The sequence below is a fragment of the Emiliania huxleyi genome, assembly GCF_000372725.1.
Source record: "Emiliania huxleyi CCMP1516 unplaced genomic scaffold EMIHUscaffold_5, whole genome shotgun sequence".
Lineage (NCBI taxonomy): Eukaryota > Haptophyta > Isochrysidales > Noelaerhabdaceae > Emiliania > Emiliania huxleyi.
Genome location: NW_005198244.1, coordinates 1,112,366 through 1,130,677, shown reverse-complemented (window position 1 = coordinate 1,130,677; position 18,312 = coordinate 1,112,366). Strand labels below are relative to the sequence as shown.

Below are 18,312 nucleotides of genomic sequence, written 5' to 3'. Positions count from 1 at the left end.
GGGGGGGGGGTAGGGGGGAGGGCCGCGCGCCGCGGCGAGGGCGGTGAGGATGGGCGAGAGCTGGTCGATGCGCTCCACAAGCGTTGGACCTGCACACAGCACACCGCTTCGTCGCCTCGCAACCCTCAAGTCTGCCCCCGCCCCCGCTCCCGCCGCTGCCCCCACTGTGGTGCTGCACGAGGCGTGGCCACCAGGGAGGGCGGGGAGCGTGTGCGAAGCGTGGCCCGGGTGAAGTCTCTCTGCTACGGCGCGTGCCCCAGAACGGAGGCGGTGGGAGCAGCTCTCCGATGTGCGGCGCGATCTGGGCCGCGTGGGGCGCCAAGGTGGCGCCGCGCGAGGCGAGGTGCCTGCGAGACAGGGTGCCGCGCCGGCAGGCGAGGGCGTGAGGACGCGCTAGCCCAACGAGGTGCGGGCAGGCGCCGAGGGGCGCACACCCATAGTAAGGCCGCAGGTACCTCAGGTGCGGAGCCAGGTGGCGAACGGCCTGCCGCGCAGCGGGGGGTGGGCAGCAGGGGTGGGTGGAGGCGAGGCGTTTGCAGTCGCCGCCGCAGCTCGTGGGATCTCGAGGAGGATTGTGGGCTGAGAACCGCACCGGCACGAGGGTTGCACGATGCTCGGCGATGCCGTCGATGTGGCGTTGGAGGTGCGGCAGCTCGTCGAGCAGCGTGCCGAGGTAAGGCAGCAGCGCGGGTAGCTCTTCGAAGAACGCGTCAGCATGCGTGCCGAGCAGACTGGCCCGCTCGAGGAGCCGGTGCAAATGCGGGGCCACGGCATTCCAATGGCGCTGCAGCATCGGTGCATGCCGACGGAGCAGTGGCGCGTGACGAAGCAGCATCGGCGTTCTGCCCACCAACTTGGCAATGCCCCCGGCGGCCGCGACGTCCTGCATAGTGCTCGAAATCCGCAGTCTCCCGCCCACTGGCGTCACGAGGTCAGCGAGCCCCGGATCGTCCTTCCAAAATCCTGCTCGTACAAGTGGAGACCCTGACCCTGACGGCCGGGGCCGGCGCCGCTCGGTCACTCTCCCGCACCGGCGCGCTCTGATCGCGAAGGATTCCTAGAGGCGCGGGTTCCCAGGATTTTGCTCTTTATTCATCTGTCCGGCGTCCACCGCGTTGGTGTCGTACGTACGTACTTTTAGCTCTCTCTCTCTTGGTGTCCAGTCCGAGCCTGGCTGTTCTTCACCTTTCTAATGTATGTAAAAGGATAAAAGGATAAAGCATTTTTTAAGGGACGATGGGTTAAAAAGATGCTTGAAAAGGATCTGCAAGTCGCCCCCGCCCCCGCCCATGGGCATGGCTTGGCCTGCACGTACTTTTCCTCTTGCACCCCGGCCTTTTTTCTTTTCCCCTCTCTTTTCCTCTCTATTTCCCCGGGAAAACTCCATAGATCGTCAATTTTTGTCTGGGCCGAGCGAGTACCTATCTGCGTGTTTTTTAGCAATGTTGTTTGTGTTTGCCTATCTGAGGCTGTGTTGGGGCCAAAATCAGTCAGCACGAAATCGGCAGCATACGGGTATTTTGGTTTTTGCGGGTATACCTGGAATACCTGGAAAATGCTCGGGTAGTTTGCCGATTCATCCTCAACGTTGCCTCAGATTTTGCCCCGACCAGCTCTCAGACTCAGAGAGGGAAACTCTCTCGCGCGAGAGAGAAACAGAAATCAGAATGGAGAGAGCACCAAACACCCTCTCGCGTTTACTGTTTTCGCCTGGAAATTTCCGGAAACGCAAAGACCAAAGTGCTGGGGACCCTCTCTTTTCCTTTTTGTTTGCCGGAAAAGTACGTGCAGACCAAGCCATGTGGCCTCTGCAAGCTGCACATAATTATGCGGTGTTTCGTGTGTACGTGTGTTTGTGTGGCAGGTTCTTTCGTCAACATCGATCATCGTACCGTCCGGCACCAACTTGATTCGTAGATGCGCGTCTCACGGCCGGACCGCGGGACGGGGAGGGAGGGGGGTGGATCCGTAAATCCGTAAGTCCGTAAATCGTGTAACAAAAAACCTCGAGAGACTCCCCCGCCGCACCCAGCTACAAGGCAGGCAGAGACACAGCACTCGCGACACGCTGAGAAGCCGGAGGCTGGCCTCTCCAATGCTCGCGCAACGCTGTCTGAGTGTCTGTGCACGCGCAGCAGCTCTCCGGGGTCCGCGCGGGCGGCGCACACAGTGGGAGGGCGACGACCGTGGGACTGTAACGCTACGTATATCTCTTAACACTCACTATATTCGCGCTTGCGCTGCGCCCCTGCGAGTGCGACTATCAACCTCTGTCGCGTGCGCATATAATCCCCTCCATCTTGTCGTACAGCCTTGTATGACCTCTCCGCCTCTGCGGCATCAGCGCGCCTCGCCTCTGCCTCCATCGAAATCTGCAGCGCGTCGAGCTGCTCGCGCAGCTCGGCCTGCATCTTGGCCCGCATCTCGCCAATACGCCACTCAAAATCAGCTCGAGCTGCGTGTGTTACCTCGTCGGCCATCCGCTCGGCCGCTTTGATGTCGCGTTTAGCAGCCTGCTGCGCTGTCCTCAGGTTGTCGCGGTCGGAACGCCTACGCTCTTGTGCCGCAGCAAGCTCAGCCCGCGCCGATGCGAGCGCCTTCTTCACAGCGCTCGCAGAGCGCTGCTCAGAAGCGAGCTCCTTGGTCTGTGACCGCAACTTCTCTTCCAACTCCTGCCGGAGCAGCACCTCAGCACTCGCACCACTCGCGGCTGCATGGATGTCCGAGCCTTTAGTGTGGTTTGCGCGTCTGTGCTGACGAGAGTGCGGGAGATGCTGCCGTTGTGCTGACCAGAGATTACGCCAGCGGTGGCAGTGCTGCTTGGGCACACAACAACATTGCTCGTGGCCGAGCTGGCATAAACCGCCGCACCAGCCTCTGCGGCTGCAGCGGTGCTTCGGATCGCGTCGAGCACTGCGCCTGTATCGTGCTTGAGCATGGCCTCGAGCGTACTGAGGTCGGCTGTCCCGAGTTCGTTGAGCAGACCCTCCAGCACAATGCTGAGCTGCGTCGGTGCCATGTGTCGACGTGTCCAAGGGAACGGACGTCGCCGAAGGCCTTAGTTCACGCCGAAAAGTACGTCTAACGCCTCCTGCTAGCTGGGGCACGCTCCCACGCGGCTGGGGGCCGCTCTCCAGCTCGATTAGGGCGCTTTTCGCGCGATTTTACGGAATTACGGATTGGAGGGGGGTGGCGGCACATAGGGGGAGGGGGAGACGCGCATCTACGAATCAAGTTGGTGCCGGCGTGTGTTTGACTCTGCTCTCTGGTCGGTCCGCAGGCAGATTTTATATCCCGGGCGTCCCCCCGGTCACACAAACTGCGTCATTAATCGAACAAGTCCCAGCCTCCTCCCGTGCCGCCCTGCTCCGCCCCCGCCGCGACAACCTCGCTGCTCCACCGGTCCCCGAAAAGGAGGGTGAGGTTGGCCCTCCTCTGCGCGTAGCCCCGCGCAAACGAGAAGGGCAGGCTCTCGTGGTACTGGTCCGACACAAAGATCGCGGCGCGGTTGCACCTGTACTCGACGCGGGTAACGCGGCCGGCCCGTAGGAGCGTCTCCCGCAGCGCGGCCTCGGCGGCGCGGCTCTCGTACTCGCGGTTGACGTTCTGCGTCGGCTGCTCGAGCGGCGGCACGTGCTCGTAGATGGCGAGGCCCCCGCCTGCAGGTAGAGGGGCGACGCGGCCGTCACGACACCCCGCCGCGAGAGCAGGCCGGCAGCGGGCCTGCTGGGCGTGGGCGCCCAGCACCTCGTCGCCGGTGAACCACATCTCGGCTCATCTCGGCTCATCTCGGCTCATCTCGGCTCATCTCGACTAGATCTCGCCCTCGTGGTGCGCATCGTCGTCGGTGAGCCAGAGGTTGATGTTGACCTGCTCACAGCGAGCAGGGTCGACTGGGCGGGCCCTCGTTCACCCTCCGGCACCCCACGGCAGCTGATGCTGACCGCCGCCGGGTCGGCATGTATTCCGATGCCTGCTCACAGACGCCGCGCGTGAAGCGCCGCCCCACCGGCGCCCGGCCGCGGCTGCTCTCGTCGCCGGACGGGTTGACCGCGGAGTCGTACTTGAAGATCCACCTACTTGAAGACCCTCCATCGAGGCTCCCGAGAAGCCTCCAGGGCGCCGTCGGCCGCAATCGGCTGGAGAGGAGGGGCGCGCCAGAGAGCGAGGGGGTGGGGGCCAAAGATGGAGGGCGCCGCCGCCGCCAGCTCTGCGGCCAGGGACTGCACCAGCGGGTGCGTCATCCCGTCGGCAGGGAAGCAGCCCAGGTAGCCGCGCCTACCCAAGCACGAGGTCGCCGTCACGGATCAGAACCGGAGGGCGGAGGCGGCCGAAGAGGCCTCGCCGCAGCGTCCGGAAGTGCGCGCCGTGGCGCGTGTAGGCCTGGAGGGCGTGCAAGGCCGCGGGCGAGAGGAGGTCGTCCAGCACGACGCACCGCTTCGCGCTGTACTCGGCCACAGCGCCGCCCCAGTCGATGCTCTGCCGAAGCGCCCGCTCGGGCGGCGCCTCGCTCGCTGGCGGCGGCGAGGGCAACGGCCAGCCGTGCGAGCCGAGCAGCGCGCGCTGCGAGGCGCTGAGCGACGAGACCGCCACGCGGCGCGTCGCCGCCTCCTCGTCGCCCGCGCCCAGCTGCGCCGCGAGGTCGCGCCACGCTGCCGCAGTCGCGAGGGCGGTGGGGTCAGCGCCGAGCCGCACGGCGTCCTCTGCAACCTCTGCATCGTGGAGGAGCTGAAAGGGCGCGACCTCGGACGAGGCAGCGAGAGAGGCATCGTAGAGCGCGCGGAACGCTTGGAACGCGCCCGACAGGTCGCGACTCCTCAGCAGCGTCTCAGCGCGCATTCGCATCGCGCTGGTGTTGGACGGGCTGAGGCGGAGGTGCGCGTCGTAAGCGGCGATCGACTGGCGGAGGAGGGCCGCGTCGTTGCCGCAGGCACCCGCAATGTGAGCGAGGTCTGCGAGCGTTACAAGCCGGTCTGCGAGCATCGCATCGTCGGAGGATTGTGCGGCGTCGAGAGCAGCGGGCAGGTGCTCCCGGACGAGAGGAGTCGCCCGCCGCTCCGCGAGCAGCACGCGGTTGGAGAGAAAGTCTGACCAGGCAGCGCGCCAGGCTGCGTCGAGGGTCTCGGGCGTCATAGTGTGTGTGTATCTTATGTCTGGACGGAGCGTGGCCGGGGATTTTCTTTTATTTAATTTGCAACCGTTGCGCGGGGCTCGTCTTCGAAAAGTACTACATGTATGGCTCCGCCCGCAACTCTCTCGCTGACACGCGCGCCCCGTCGACCTCACGACGGGCGCGCTGCGGTCGCACGCCTCCCATGTCAATGCCACCTCTGCTCGCATACACTCATACAATGAATTATCGTCACCCATGAGTGCGAGTTAGGGCTAGCAGTAGGCCGCTAGCCTGTGAGAGGGCGTCCATAGACACCTCACAAGACCCCGCACACGGTCTCGTCCATACCTTGCGGCCGGCGACGAGATTGCTAGACCTAGAGACGGAGCAAGCCTGCTCTAGTCTCACATGTTACTTCCTGTCGTCTGTTGTGTTGTTCTGCCCTTGTTTGTGTCCTTGGCACCGTGTGTGCTTGGGGGGGGCGACAGGGAGGATGTGGCCCTGAGTTAGTTATGTATTGTGTGGCAGCCTCAGTAGTGTGGCAGCCTATTGTGTGGCAGCCTCAGTGTTCCAAAGGTGATGCTGCAGCCTGGGCGAACGGGCGGCCGCGGCGCGAGCGCGGCCGGGAAGGACTGCTGAGGCTGGGACTGGGCGATGGCAGCAGCCAGGAGTACGTGTGGCATGCACACACCACCACGGGCGGCGCGGTCCCTGGCCGCTGCCTCCTCCAGCTCGCGCTCTGCACGCCTCTTGCCCGTCTGGGTGGCTCTCTGGGCTTTAGCGTCGGTGCCCCATTCCTCGACGGTCTTCCACGTGTGGTCCCCGGGGCCGAGCCCGCGCCACTGGCCGACGAATGCTGGCAGGTAGGTGGCGGCCTCCTCCCGCCGGGTGATCGGCTTTGCAAAGCCGACCACGAGGGTCAAGCTGCCGTCCGCGGAGAACCTGTATGCCGCACGATTGATGCCGGCAACCTGCAGAGCGCCGTCGCGCAGAGCCAGTGCGTCGCCCGCCGTCGCGACACTGCCGGCCGGCAGCGTCACCATCCAGCGGGAAGATGTCGTCGAAGGCATGGGTGTATGAAGGGCCGTTTTTCTGGCGCGAGACAAAAAGGCCGGCGGGCCCCGGGGGGAGGACGGTTTCAAATAGGAAAGTTTCGCGGAACAATCTTAGCTCTCTTTGGTTTTCACAGACAGAAGAACATAAGCTAGGTATGTGACAATTTCCAAGCGCAACCCAAGAGGAGTCGTCACACATCGCGCGCGTTGGGTCTGCTATCAGCTGCCTCCCTTGGGAGGGCTACTCCCACAGGGGAGTGTCTCTCCGGACAAGCGCTGCGCTCCCCCTCACCCAGCACAATCAGACACGAGAGACAGGGCACCACTCAGATCAGTCAGGGCACAGCCCCCGACGTCATATGTGGCGCCCTCTCCACCACACGTGCCAGCTTGCCACCACCCGCAGCGCGCAGGGGTGCTATGCGGCTAGGTCCTACAAACATGCACATGCCTGCACTCCAAGGGGCCACGCTGAGATTCGCCCACTTTGGAGATCCCATTTCAAGATGGCTCTTCGAGATTGACCGGGATATTGAGGCAGTTTCCAGTGGCTCGCCCGACTGCGGGCTGTCACGATGTCTTTGTGTTGCAGAGCTGCCTCAACGGACTCGCCTTGGCATGACTGGATGAGCAGCCTCTCACAGCCACTGTGCCGTCGTGAATACGACCCGCTACCCAAGTTCGACTGTGGCTAGACATCCGGTCGCGCCAACTCCGCAGCGTTCCGTGAGTAGTCGCGCCCGACAGATACTCGTGTCGGTGGATGCAACCCACGGACGGCGTGACGCCCCTCGCTAGCCCAGACACGCATGACAAACAACAAGTGAGTGTTAGAGTTGTTTGGTATTGCTAAAAATCTCCTCTCCTCGCATGACCATGAGTGCGTTCATATGCGAGAGAGAGATTTTTAGAAGCCAACAAGAAATGTGTCACACAGAGTGATTTGCGCTCGGCAGCTTGTCGACTACCAGCCGGAGCCGGAGTCGGAACTCTCTCCATATCGCATATGCGTGTATGTTGTCGGGGTGTTGGTACGAAAGTCTCCTCGGGCGTTTCGAGGTTGTGCGGCGAGGGGGGACGTTCGGAGGACGTTTGGGGATTCGGGTTTCGCACAGCAACGGAAAATAAAAGGGGCGGATAGAGCAAGAACACGGACAGAAAAAAAGCGCAATTTCTCATTCCTTCGGACTGACGGAACACCAATGACGCAAGAGTACGAGGCCCTTCCCAGCAGCGCGGCGCCGTCCCGCACAAGGACGGCGTCGACGACGCGAGGCGTCCTCTGCATCATTCTCCGAGATGTTGCCACGACGGTACTCCTCCTCGGCGCCTTCGGTGGAGCGACCATGCTCCTCGCGGGGAAGCACAGTGTGCCCGCGCCTCCGGGCATCCAGGAAGAGCTCGTGAGCTGCTGCCTCATGGAAGACGGAGCGGGGCGGCGCTTGGCCAAGAAGCGGGGCGCCTCGTCGTCGTCGGCCGAAGAAGACTATCAGCCGGCATGTAAAAGGGTGTGCTCGAAGCAGTACGCGGACGCGGCCGCGGCTGCAGCATCAGCACCCGCGTTAGACAGCTCCCTGCCGCCGTTGCTGCAGGACCTGCGCAAGTGGCGGTGCCCCGAGGAGTACTTGAGTGGCGGCAACGACACCCGGATCATGGAGAACCCGACAGCCCAAGTGGCCTTTGTCAACAGGCTCAAGGCAACTGCTCTTCCTGGCACCCGGTTGGTGAAGCACTACGACGAATGGGTCAAGTGGCTCGACATGGTCGCCGAAGAGTACCACCGATCGGTCAACTGCCCAGACGGCCTCGATCCCTGCTTCCAGCGCGACTTCGACACGTGCATCGGCGTCAACGGTGGGCGCACCGTCGCCTTTGGTAGACGGACCATCCGCAAGCTCGCCGATCCGGAGCACATCGCCGAGGAGGACCTGGGCATCACCGAGCAGAGCGCGGCGTGTCAGCGGGTCAATGCGCGCTTCGCCGAGATGACGGCGACGACGCGCATCGCAGAGTCGATCGCCGACATGCGCCGGTGCGACGAGGGCTCGGTGTGGCGTTCACAGATTGGGCCGACCAAGGGATCCCAGGGACATGCGTGCTTCGTCTGCTGGCCCGTCATGTACAAGGCCGTGCACTTTGACATGATGGCCAACAGTGGGTACACGTGGGAGGACATCAACCGCCGTGCGCGATGCCTGTACGGCTTGTACGCGAATCTGCATGGATTCCTAGGCAAGACGCACGTGACGCGGCAGCAGCAGAAGGTGCTCGTCAAGGAGGATCGCGACGAGATGCAGCGCAGGGCGGCAGCATACATGAGCAAGGCCTTTGACAATAAAGACCTCGAGATGGCGCCGTTTGGGGTGCGCTTTGTGATCACGGAGACGAACCGGCCCGACGAGCCCGAGCTCGACGTGTACTTCCCCAGCTTCAAGCGCGAGCATGTTGGTCCCAAAGGCAATGCGCTCGACCCCAAGTGGACAGGGCTGCCAAAGGCGCTCATGCAGCACCACGCCAATAAAATGATCGTGCCAGGTGGCGCCGCCTCCGCCGTCTGGACATATAGACACTTCCTTTGGACGACGGGTACTGCATCCGCGAGCTCAACGAAGAAGCAGCCAGACGGCTCAGTACTGAAAACGCTGATTCCGCGAAAGCCTCCACCTTTGCATGCGCGTGAGTACAAGTGGATGATACTAACAGGACCAGACCGTGTCGCTGATGCGCCGTTGTGCCTCATGCAGAACGGTTGCAGCACGATCAGTGAAGAAATAGCTATGGCGAATCCTGAGCAGATGGAGACGATCGTAGCGAGGGACATCAGTGATGAAAGCTGGGCAATCGGATAAGTGAATGTTACTTGCGTCTGTTTGAATGGCCCTCGTTTGCTCAGTTTGCACAGTAGTGCGTGCGCAGTTCTGAGCCGCGCTGCAAACCCGGTGAGTGATTTAATGTTATGAAACAACGCAAGGCGGACATGCACATGGCGTATCGCTCTCCGCGGGTCTCGGGCCCACTCACAGAACTCAGAAGATGGAGTTCTCAGTACACAGTAGTTGATTTCCTAGTTGTGGGGGTGTCGATGAGTGAGTGTGAACCTTATTAGGAGAAGAGGCGCTGTTCACACAAAAAGAAAAACACAACCACGGACCCAAGGCGCTGTTCACAGAAAAACACAAATCCAAGACACACAAGAACAGACAGTCGAGAAGGGAGAGACAGGAACGACAGTCAGAAGCCAGCGCGGGTACCAGGAAGGCGAATGCGATGACGGCCTCTAGTGTGAGCTCTAGCTAGTGAGCTCGTACGCACCGCGACAATACAAAGCTAGTTAAAGTAGAGTTAGGAGCCGACGACCGACCCTCGCGTCCGGTGCTCATCGGCCGCGGCGAATGGTTTTGCCCGCGCTGCATCGTGAAGCAGTCCCAGCGGGGAGCACCTCCTGGCGTTGGCGCTGGCGCTCAATTGCCGCCCCGCCCCCTGCCGCCTGCGTCGCAGGGCCTCGATCCTCAGTCGCCGGTGGCATCAGCGGCGACACGCGGCGAGTCGGACATGGCGCGGCGAAATCACTGCTTCACGGCGGAGGAGGACGCAACGATCCTGCGGTTGCGGCTGTTTGAAGGGCGCGGGTTCGATGAGGTGGCACGCGCCCTCGGCCGCACGTACGCGTCTGTCAAAAAGCGCCACCAGCGGCTCAAGACGGGCCACGGAGTGCACAGTGAGAGCAGTCAGTACGGAGAGTGGCTCGCTGTGAGCGGACCAGCTGCAGCCAGCGACCAGGCGCAACGCCCAACCAAGTCGCGCAGCGGCAAGCGGCGCCTGGGCGCACCGAGGGCGAGAAATGCACCGACGGGCAAGCGCAAGGTTGCCAAATCCGCAGCGGAGAAGGCGGCCGGTGCCGCCCAGCGTGCTGCCATCAAAGCAGCAGCTGCGCGCAGAGACGGCGAGCGCTGCGCGGAGAATGCAGCGAGCGATGATGTCCTTGACGCAGATTGAGGTAGTTCTCTCATTTTGTGTCGGTTTAGTAGAGAAGAGAAAGCATCACGCTGCAAGGTGCCTTGACCCTCGTTAACGTTATCGGCGCCTGCATGTGCGATGTGGAGCTGTGTGAGATGATGTGAGCAGCTGTGAGCAGAAGCCAGAACTGCTCTCTCTAGCTGAGCGAGCGGCCCCAGGATTGCGATCAGGACTTGGGAGGACCCCTTAGGAAGACTTGGAGCACTTAAAAAATAAATAGAGCCGCGCACGGCATCTCCAGGAGAGATGGGCGAGAGTGTGAGTGAGTATTCTTGATACGCGACCGAAACCACACGACGGACCGCGACACACAAGGGTGTCACACACCAGTCGACTCGCATCGGTTGCCTCCATGAACGGCGGAGCTATTCTCGCGTCCACACCACACCTGGCTCCAACTTGGACACGCCCATAGCTGGGGACACTACTAGGTCACGCATGGCATCACAGAAGTTTTGTCTCTGGGCCCCCAATGGCCATCTCTAGCAGTGTCGTTACGCATGCCCCCTCCCCTCCTGGGCGCATGCGCCTCACGTCTCGCCAGAGCATAAGCCCTTGGTGTGCGACGAGACGAGTTTTTCGCCATGCAGCGAGCAGCAAGCCGCCCGCCGCAAACAGCCGGAGGCATCGCCACGGCACTGACTGCGCCGCGGTCCCGCACCCGTCGACGACGCTCCCCCCGCGGAAGACCGCGCGTAGCGACGCCTTGACGATCGAGATGAGCGTGCCTGAAGCTCGCCCACCTACTGCCCCTGAGAGTTGGTTACGAGTGGGATCGGCTCCCCCCCTTGGGATCGAAGCCGCCACAACCTCACACCCAACATCACAGGCGGGATCAGAAGGAGACTCCGCACCGGACACCGCCCGGGCACAGACCCCCTACCCGTCGGATTGCACAGGGCCCCCTCGGAGCAGCCCACACACAATCACGCATCGGCAGAATTAGTGCCTGAGTCAGGCAGACAGCACAGACAAGGAGAGGAGAGAGCAAACCCCGAATTCTCTTCCAGCCGGCGGTCGCTACCCAGGGTACACCTTGCAGGCGCCTGTTTCATGATTTCCGCGAAACCTGCGCCCGCCGCCGCCGCCACCAAGACCAAGCTCGCGGCGTGCGCCGCCACTCTTCTTCTCCTCGGTGCTTGCGCCTCCTTTGCACGCGTTCCTTCCCAACAAGTCGCGAGCTCCGCCGCTGCAAGCTCCGCCACGCCGTCGGCGCCAATCTACCGCAAGTGCGATGGGCAAAATGTCAAGGAGACGGCGCTTGCCGCTTGCAACGTAGCCGCAGGAGAGTACAAAAACCAGATGTCTGAGCACGGCTGCGACTGGACGAAATTCTTCACCTACGGATGTTGGGAATGCTGCGGCGTCATCGCCCCATATCCGCCGTCTCCACCGCCACCATCACCACCGCTCCTTGCCAACAAGTGGGCCAACGCGGGCCTCAACACCGGCATCACGTTCGCCAAGTTTGGCGCCGGCACTGCGTTCACTTTTGGCACGTCGAATCCGTTCACGACCGACTATGGCAAGCTCGGGCAGCAGACGGGCGAATCCTTCTCCGAGCAGGGGATGAAGGAGGCGCATGGCTATGTCGCCCTGGACGACACGGGCATCGCAAAGACGGTCACCGCGTGGTAGTCGAGAATCAGTAGTTGGGAATCGCGGTGGGGGTAAGCGGTGTGTCGTCCCCGCGCAGGCCGCCACGCCCGGCCTAAACGCCTTTGAGCAGGGCGTCAAGTACGGCAACCACAAGGCGGCCCAGGCCGTTGGCAACGAGGCCGCGCCCACCCCCGTGATTTCCGGTGGGGCCGCGGCCAGCTCGGGCGCCGCGGCCGCCGCCAGCTCGGGCGCCGCGCCCGTCGCGCGCTGAAAGGCATTTCAAGGTCGATGCTCATCGACGGCGTGGTGTGCTCTCTACGACTACATCAGAGAGTCACGAGTGCGGCTTGTAATCAGCCTGTGTGTGCTCTCAGACGCTCTCCCCCCTCCCTCGAACTCTCTGACCTTCTCTTCTTGTGGAGAGAGAGAGAGAGATTTTGTTTCGTTCTTGTGGTGGCTTTCTGGCTTTCTCCTTGACCTTGTGACCTCGTGTGGCTATGCCTATGGAGTGCGGGGTAGCAAGAAACACACACACACACACACACACACACACACACACACACACACACGCTGGTCATCCAGTTCTCTCTTTTGCACTTTGCTCTTTGGAAAGAAACGAAATTTTCAACAAATCTCTCTCTCACACACAACAGAAAGAAAGAAAGAAAACACACAACCCAAGGGAGGGATGGGAGAACGGCACGCCGCCACACAACACTATGCCGGCGTAAATCGAGGCGCTTTCTTCTTTTTATTCCGCAGGAAAAGAAAAACACATGGCATGGCGGTCGAGCCCTTTGAGGCAGTCTCCGCCTTCGTCGCGCAGGTCGAGAAGAAGTACGCCTACGTGACGGACACGGCGTACACAGACGGCGGGTTGGTGGGTGCGGACAGAGCCGGCCGCGAGCAAGCCCTCCACCGGCTGGAGCGCGTCTTCCTGCCAGACGCCGGCGTGACTGGTGCCGGCGAGCACGGCGCGATCGCGGCGGCGTGCGGCGCCATCGAGGAGCTCGACCTGGAGGGCAACCCGATCAGCGAGTGGCAGCCGCTTCTCGACATCGCGGTCCAACTCCCGCGGCTCCACTGGCTCGGCCTCAACAGATTGCCGCTGCAGCCGCTCGACGCGCTCCCTGACACGTTCGGAGCCACCCTCGGCGGGCTGCGAACGCTTTGCCTGAGCCGGACGGGCATGGCATGGGAGCAGCTGCTGCTCATCGCCTCCGCGATGCCGCACCTCGCCGAGCTCCACTTTTGCGCCAACGGCGTCGTCTCGCTCGAGCCCGCCTCCGCGAGAGGCGCCGCCGAGGCGGAGGGGGGCGGGGAGGGTCGTGCCGTCGGGAATCTGCTCTGCGAGCGGCTGCCGGCGCTGCGGACGCTGTGGCTGGAGGACAACCATCTCGCCTCGTGGGAGGGGGTGGCGCCGCTCGCCTCGCTCCCCCACCTCGAGGCGCTCAATTTGAGCGGCAACAGGATCGCGTCGCTGCCGCGCGCACACTCGGGCTTCCGCTCGCTGAGGCGGCGGCGGCGGTGGCGGCGCACCGACCCGCCCCAGGCCGCGCGCCAGCTGACTCGTCCCGCGTGCCTCCCCCAGGCGGCTGCTGCTCCGCTCCAACCCTATTTCCGACTGGGCGTCGATTGATGGGCATCCCGCCGCACCAACACCCCGCCGCACCGAGCCGCCGCTCAGCCATCGCCCGCCGCCACCACTGCCGCCGCCGCCCTCGCCCCTACCACTGCCATCACCACCCACCCTCGCCGCCCTCATCACCGTCGCCATCCACCATCGCCTTCGCCATAACACGGCCTCATCCCCCACCCTTTGCCAGGCTCGACTCGCTGCCGGCGCTGAGCGACGCCGCGCTGCGCGACCTGCCCCTCTTCGGCGGGATGAGTGCGGGCCCGCGTGGCGTGAACCCACCCCCCTCGCTGCCCCGCACCCGCCCCCGCCCCGCACCACTAGGCGCATCGTCGCAGCGCCGCCTCGTCATCGCGCGGATGGGCTCCCTCGCCACCCTCAACGGCTCCGAGGTGCGGAGGCGGGAGCGGGAGGACGCGGAGCGCTTCTACCTCCGCTCTCTCTCCGAGTCGTACCCAGAGCCCCTCCCCGAGGGGTCGGTGCCGCACGCCCCTCCAGGGGGGGCCCCCTCCCCCGAGAAGCTGGAAAAATTAATGGGGGGGCTCAAATTCCCGGAGGGCAAGGGTTGAATTCCTTTTGGAGAGGACCCCCCCCCCGGGGGGGGGTTTTTTTCCCTCCACGGGTTCAAGGGGGCGCCCGGGGGAGGCCCCCCAGCTTGGGGGCCCCTTTGGGGGGGGGGGCCGAAACCCTTTCCCCCTCAAGTCCCTCCCCCCCCTTCCCCCCTTTGGGGGGAAAGCCCCCCCCCCCCCCCCCCACACTGGCGCAAGCCCTTCCCTCCCCCTCTGCTCGGGTGAGGCTGCCGGGCTGAGCCTGCCCCCTCCCTCTCCCGGAAGGCGGAGCTGATCGAGCTCACCCTGCGCTCGACCGCGGCGGCGGCGGGCCACTTGCCGCCTCTCACCCGCCGGCTGCCGAGCTCGCTGCCCGTCAAGTCGCTCAAGGCGATGGCCGGAGCCCTCTTCAAGGTGGAGCCGGCGAGGCAGGTGGTGCTCTACTCGAGGCGAGCGGGGCGCCGGGTGAGGGGGGGGGGGGGGTCTGGGCTGCCGCGGGCACACATCGCATCGAGTCCGCGCGTAGGCCAGGCGCGCACAAGAACGACATCCCCGAGAGCCTCGACGACGAGCTCAAGCGGCTCTGCGACTACGGCGTGATTGGCGGGGGCGAGATCATCATCGAGGAGGAAGACGGATCCTGACGGTATGGGCCGATTCCCACGAAGTTGCTGGTAAAAATTGCGCGGCTCAGGCCTCGGCCACTGTCTATTTGATAGTCTATTCTCCTACGTTTTATTCTTTTTTGGAATATCTGTGGATCGGTCCTGCTCATGCTGCCGCTCTCTATTTCTTGATCTTGTAGCACGACTCGACATCAAAACTGAGCCCTGGCTGGTCTGACAGCCTCGGACAGCAAACCCCGGATAGGCGATATAGCGCCTGACAGTGTTTGCCCGACAGCCTGACAGCGCTGACAGCACTTTCTCCGACAGTCTGACAGCACGTATCTGACAGCCTGACAGCAGAGTCTGACAGACGAGGTGCTCCGTCGCTGTCAGGCCCTAACGTGACAGCCTGACAGCTGCCCGACAGGGACAGCCCGACAGCACACAGTGGCCTGACACGTGACAGCAGCGCTGACAGCCCGACAGCAGCACAGACCGTACACAGTCAGACCCCGTAGAGCCTCTTTCTTGTGCCCCATGAGGGTATAACAAAACTAGTGCATGCAAAGACATGTTGCACATGTGCATGCACATGTGCATGTGCATGTGCATGTGAGTGTGGTCCATGTCCATGTAGTCATGGGATGGTCATGGGTCTCTCTCTCAACCCTCCCGTCCGCCACACCTCTGCGCGTCTGCGGGGACCCCTCTCTAGCACCGCAGCACCGGCGGCTGTGTACTACAAATGAAGCCACCAGCGAGCCTTCTGGGGCCCTACAGTCATATGCCTACGGCGTCTGGGTGGGGGTGGCCGCCGCCGTCTGTGCCGCCGCCGCCGCCTGCGCCTGCGCCGCCATATGCGCTCCCCAGGCGGCCGCCGCCGCCGGCGTGATCACGCCGTGACTAGGTCCAGCCCAGGGTGGCACAGATCTGACGTTTTGTGTCTGTAATAGATAAGATGAGAGTGAGGTTGAACCGGACCCAATCAAAGTCGGCGGGTTTCGGGGGGGGGGTACGACGAAAAACGGCGGGCGCATTTGGGCACATGACTGGGAGAACTCTGTGGTGGACCCGCTGGGCGAAAGGAGCTCGCAGACCGTTGGGCCTCACGATGTCGTTGAGCGAAGCGGGTGCGAGCGCGGCGGCCATGCAGCGGCACCAGGAGCAGCGGCGCGCTGACACGAGCGCGCTCGTCGATGCGGCGAGGGGGCAGAGGCAGAAAGATATCCGTCGCTCCGTGTTTTTCTTGTCTTACGGTACATCTCTCCGCTCGCCACCTCACGCTCCGCCGTCCGGCCATGGATGGTTCGATGGAGCTCGGCGAGCTCCATCGAACCATCCAACTCCGGTCACCGGGTCTGAACGCGCTCAGCCTCAGGAGGTACCAAACCGCGCGAATTCTGCACGCCTCGCTGCACCGCTGGCTTGACTGAATCAGGCAGCGCAGGCTGCTGCTGCTGCCACAGCAGCAGTCTGCTGCGGCCCCAATACGCAAGTTAATGACCAGCATTGCTGCCGGGGGCATTCGAGCCGCCACAGCCGGTGTGCGGCCGTGCACTGCCACCTGCCCGCGGCTACGCACAATGTGCGCTCGCATTGGATGAGCCCTGCTGATGGACCTGCGTCGCCTAGCTGCACGAGAGCATCGCCGTAGGCGGCGGCCGTAGCATACACTGCGAGCACACTCGGTGCAGCTGCGAGGTGCAGCAAGAGCACGTCGTTCCTGCCTCTGATGCCACAGAGTGCCACGCACGACTGCTTTGACTGACGTGACTGACTGATGAGACATATGACATGAGTGCTGATGGATGATCTCCGAGACAACCCACCCAAAACCAAAATGCAAATGCGGAGTTGCCCCACTTTGGCGTGCAGATCCTGCGTCTCTCACTGCCCGAACAACAGACGCGGGTACCGCCGCAGGACGCAGGTCCCACACTACCGGTAGTCTACTTAGAAGCACCAAAAGGGCAAGGCAACCGGTGTGGGAAGCATTTTTAGTAGTCGTAAACGTGAATTGCACGACTAGGCCGGCTGCACCAATAGTCAAATGATGCCACATGCAACGAAGGCGCGCGTTTTTCTCGTTTTGGGGGCTTACCCGCTCTTGCAGTTCCGGGCCAGCAGCCGAGGCGCTGCCGAGGCGCTGCCGAGGCGCTGCGCGCCGATGTCAGCGGATGCTGACGAGGCGGAGTCGACGTCGCTCTCGCTGCTCAACGAGGGCGTGATCTCGCTCGAAGGGCTGCCGCAGATCTCCGCGCGGCCGGCGCGCCTCACGTCCATCAACCTGCACTGCAACCGGATCAGCACGATTGGCGGGCTCGACCATCTCGGCAGCTGCTTGACATCGCTCAACCTGTCGTCCAACCGTATACAAGTGATGGGCGGCCTCTGCCACCTCCGCCGCCTCGAGACGCTCGACCTCTCGTGCAACGAGATCTCTGCGATCGACGACCTCGCCGCCCTCGGGTCGCTGCGCCGGCTCCTGCTGTCGTACAATCGGATCTCGTCCCTGGCGGGGCTGCTTCAGTCGCACGGCGGCCCGCTAGAGGCGCTCGAGGCGTACGGCAACCAGATCTCGCTGCTGCGCGAGGCCGAGTACTTGCGCGGACTGCCGCGGCTCGGCTCGCTCGTCCTCTTTCGGCACGGCGCCACCAACCCGGTCTGCGGCGAGCCAGGGTGCGGACCGCTCGCAGCTCGCTCGGCGGGCACGGGCCTCGCACGACCGCCGCTTCCCCCCTCCCCGCAGGTACCGCGCCCGCCTCGTCTCTCTCCTGCCGCAGCTGCGCACCCTCGACGGCGTCGCCACCACCGCCTCCCGCATCACACCCGCCGGCGCACCCACTCTCCCGCCGCCGCAGCCGTCTCTCTCGCCGCCACCGACGACGACAGCTTCGTCGTCGATAGACCACCACCACCAGCCGCCACCGCCGCCACCGCCGCTGCCGCCGCCACCGCCGCCGCCGCCGCCGCTGCCTCCGCCCTCGCAGCAGGGTCGGCTGGCTTCGGGCGGCCGCTCGGCGGACGGATCGCGGCTCATCTCCACGCCGAACATCGACGCGCTCGCCGCGCGCCGCGCAGGCAGCCGCCGCGCCCCCACTCCTGCCGCAGCCGACGCCGCAGCCGACGCGGCCGCACCCGCAGCTGCCAGCAGCTCCGGCGCCTGCAGCTCCGGCGCCTGCAGCTCCGGCGCCTGCAGCTCTGGCGCCTGTGGCTCTGGCGCCTGTGGCTCTGGAGCGCTGAGAGCGCACGAGGGCGGCGCGGCGGCGGGCGCGGCGGCGGGCGCGAGCTTGCGCTCCCTCTCGACCGAGCTCCGCCTCGAGAGGCTCGAGATATAGCCGAGATACAGCCCGAGAACCAGCCGAGATACAGCCGAGGTACAGCCGAGGTACAGCCGAGATGTCGCCTCGAGAGGAGCGCCGCCTGATCCCCATCCGACGTCGCCTACCGTGGCCCACTACCGTGGCATCACTACCGTGGCTCCTGATGCTGCTGCACTCTGCCAGGCTCGAGAGCTCGCTCGGGTTGCACGCTGTCGACCGCGCCGTCGACCGCGCCGTCGGCCCTCCTCCTCCCGGCCCCCCCCCCCACCCTCCCGGCAGAGCGGGAGGGGGGGGGGGCGGGGGGGGCGCCGCGGCGGCCGGCGACGCAGAGGGCGGCGTGGAGGGCGGCCCCCCCGGCGAGGAGGAGGAGGAGGAGGGGGAAACTGGCTCGGGCGGCGGGCGGCGGCGGTGCC

At 64.1% G+C, this 18,312-nt stretch overlaps 5 protein-coding genes across 5 annotated transcripts in view; 2 read left to right on the top strand and 3 right to left on the bottom strand.

Annotated features, from left to right (window-relative positions):
• Positions 1-1,017, bottom strand: part of EMIHUDRAFT_350284 (hypothetical protein) — a 2,624-nt gene extending 1,607 nt beyond the window's left edge. The window contains exons 1-4 of the mRNA XM_005767109.1: positions 593-1,017; positions 435-484; positions 247-347; positions 79-89 (exon numbers count right to left, since the gene is read on the bottom strand). Of these exons, the coding sequence (XP_005767166.1) occupies positions 79-89; positions 247-347; positions 435-484; positions 593-793 (363 nt within the window). The 5' untranslated portion in view covers positions 794-1,017. The remainder of the gene's footprint in view (positions 1-78; positions 90-246; positions 348-434; positions 485-592) is intronic.
• Positions 1,018-2,223: 1,206 nt separating this feature from the next.
• EMIHUDRAFT_197266 (hypothetical protein) lies at positions 2,224-3,019 on the bottom strand (the record flags this gene model as incomplete). The annotated part of the gene is made up of 3 exons (XM_005767108.1): positions 2,224-2,248; positions 2,323-2,672; positions 2,759-3,019. 3 exons carry the CDS (start codon positions 3,017-3,019, stop codon positions 2,224-2,226), a joined length of 636 nt encoding a protein of 211 aa, XP_005767165.1.
• A 308-nt stretch (positions 3,020-3,327) lies between these two features.
• Positions 3,328-4,095, bottom strand: EMIHUDRAFT_197265 (hypothetical protein; the record flags this gene model as incomplete). The annotated part of the gene is made up of 3 exons (XM_005767107.1): positions 3,328-3,659; positions 3,914-3,973; positions 4,077-4,095. The coding sequence occupies 3 exons, from the start codon at positions 4,093-4,095 to the stop codon at positions 3,328-3,330; spliced, it is 411 nt and encodes a 136-aa protein (XP_005767164.1).
• A 3,273-nt stretch (positions 4,096-7,368) lies between these two features.
• Positions 7,369-9,149, top strand: EMIHUDRAFT_432595 (hypothetical protein; the record flags this gene model as incomplete). The annotated part of the gene is made up of 1 exon (XM_005767106.1): positions 7,369-9,149. A coding segment is annotated over one exon (1,649 nt), but the record flags the coding sequence as incomplete, so codon positions are not given.
• Positions 9,150-10,708: 1,559 nt separating this feature from the next.
• Positions 10,709-14,612, top strand: EMIHUDRAFT_448189 (hypothetical protein; the record flags this gene model as incomplete). The annotated part of the gene is made up of 8 exons (XM_005767105.1): positions 10,709-10,743; positions 11,382-11,808; positions 11,882-11,922; positions 12,547-13,311; positions 13,611-13,675; positions 13,745-13,899; positions 14,254-14,433; positions 14,511-14,612. 8 exons carry the CDS (start codon positions 10,709-10,711, stop codon positions 14,610-14,612), a joined length of 1,770 nt encoding a protein of 589 aa, XP_005767162.1.
• Positions 14,613-18,312: the final 3,700 nt, after the last annotated feature.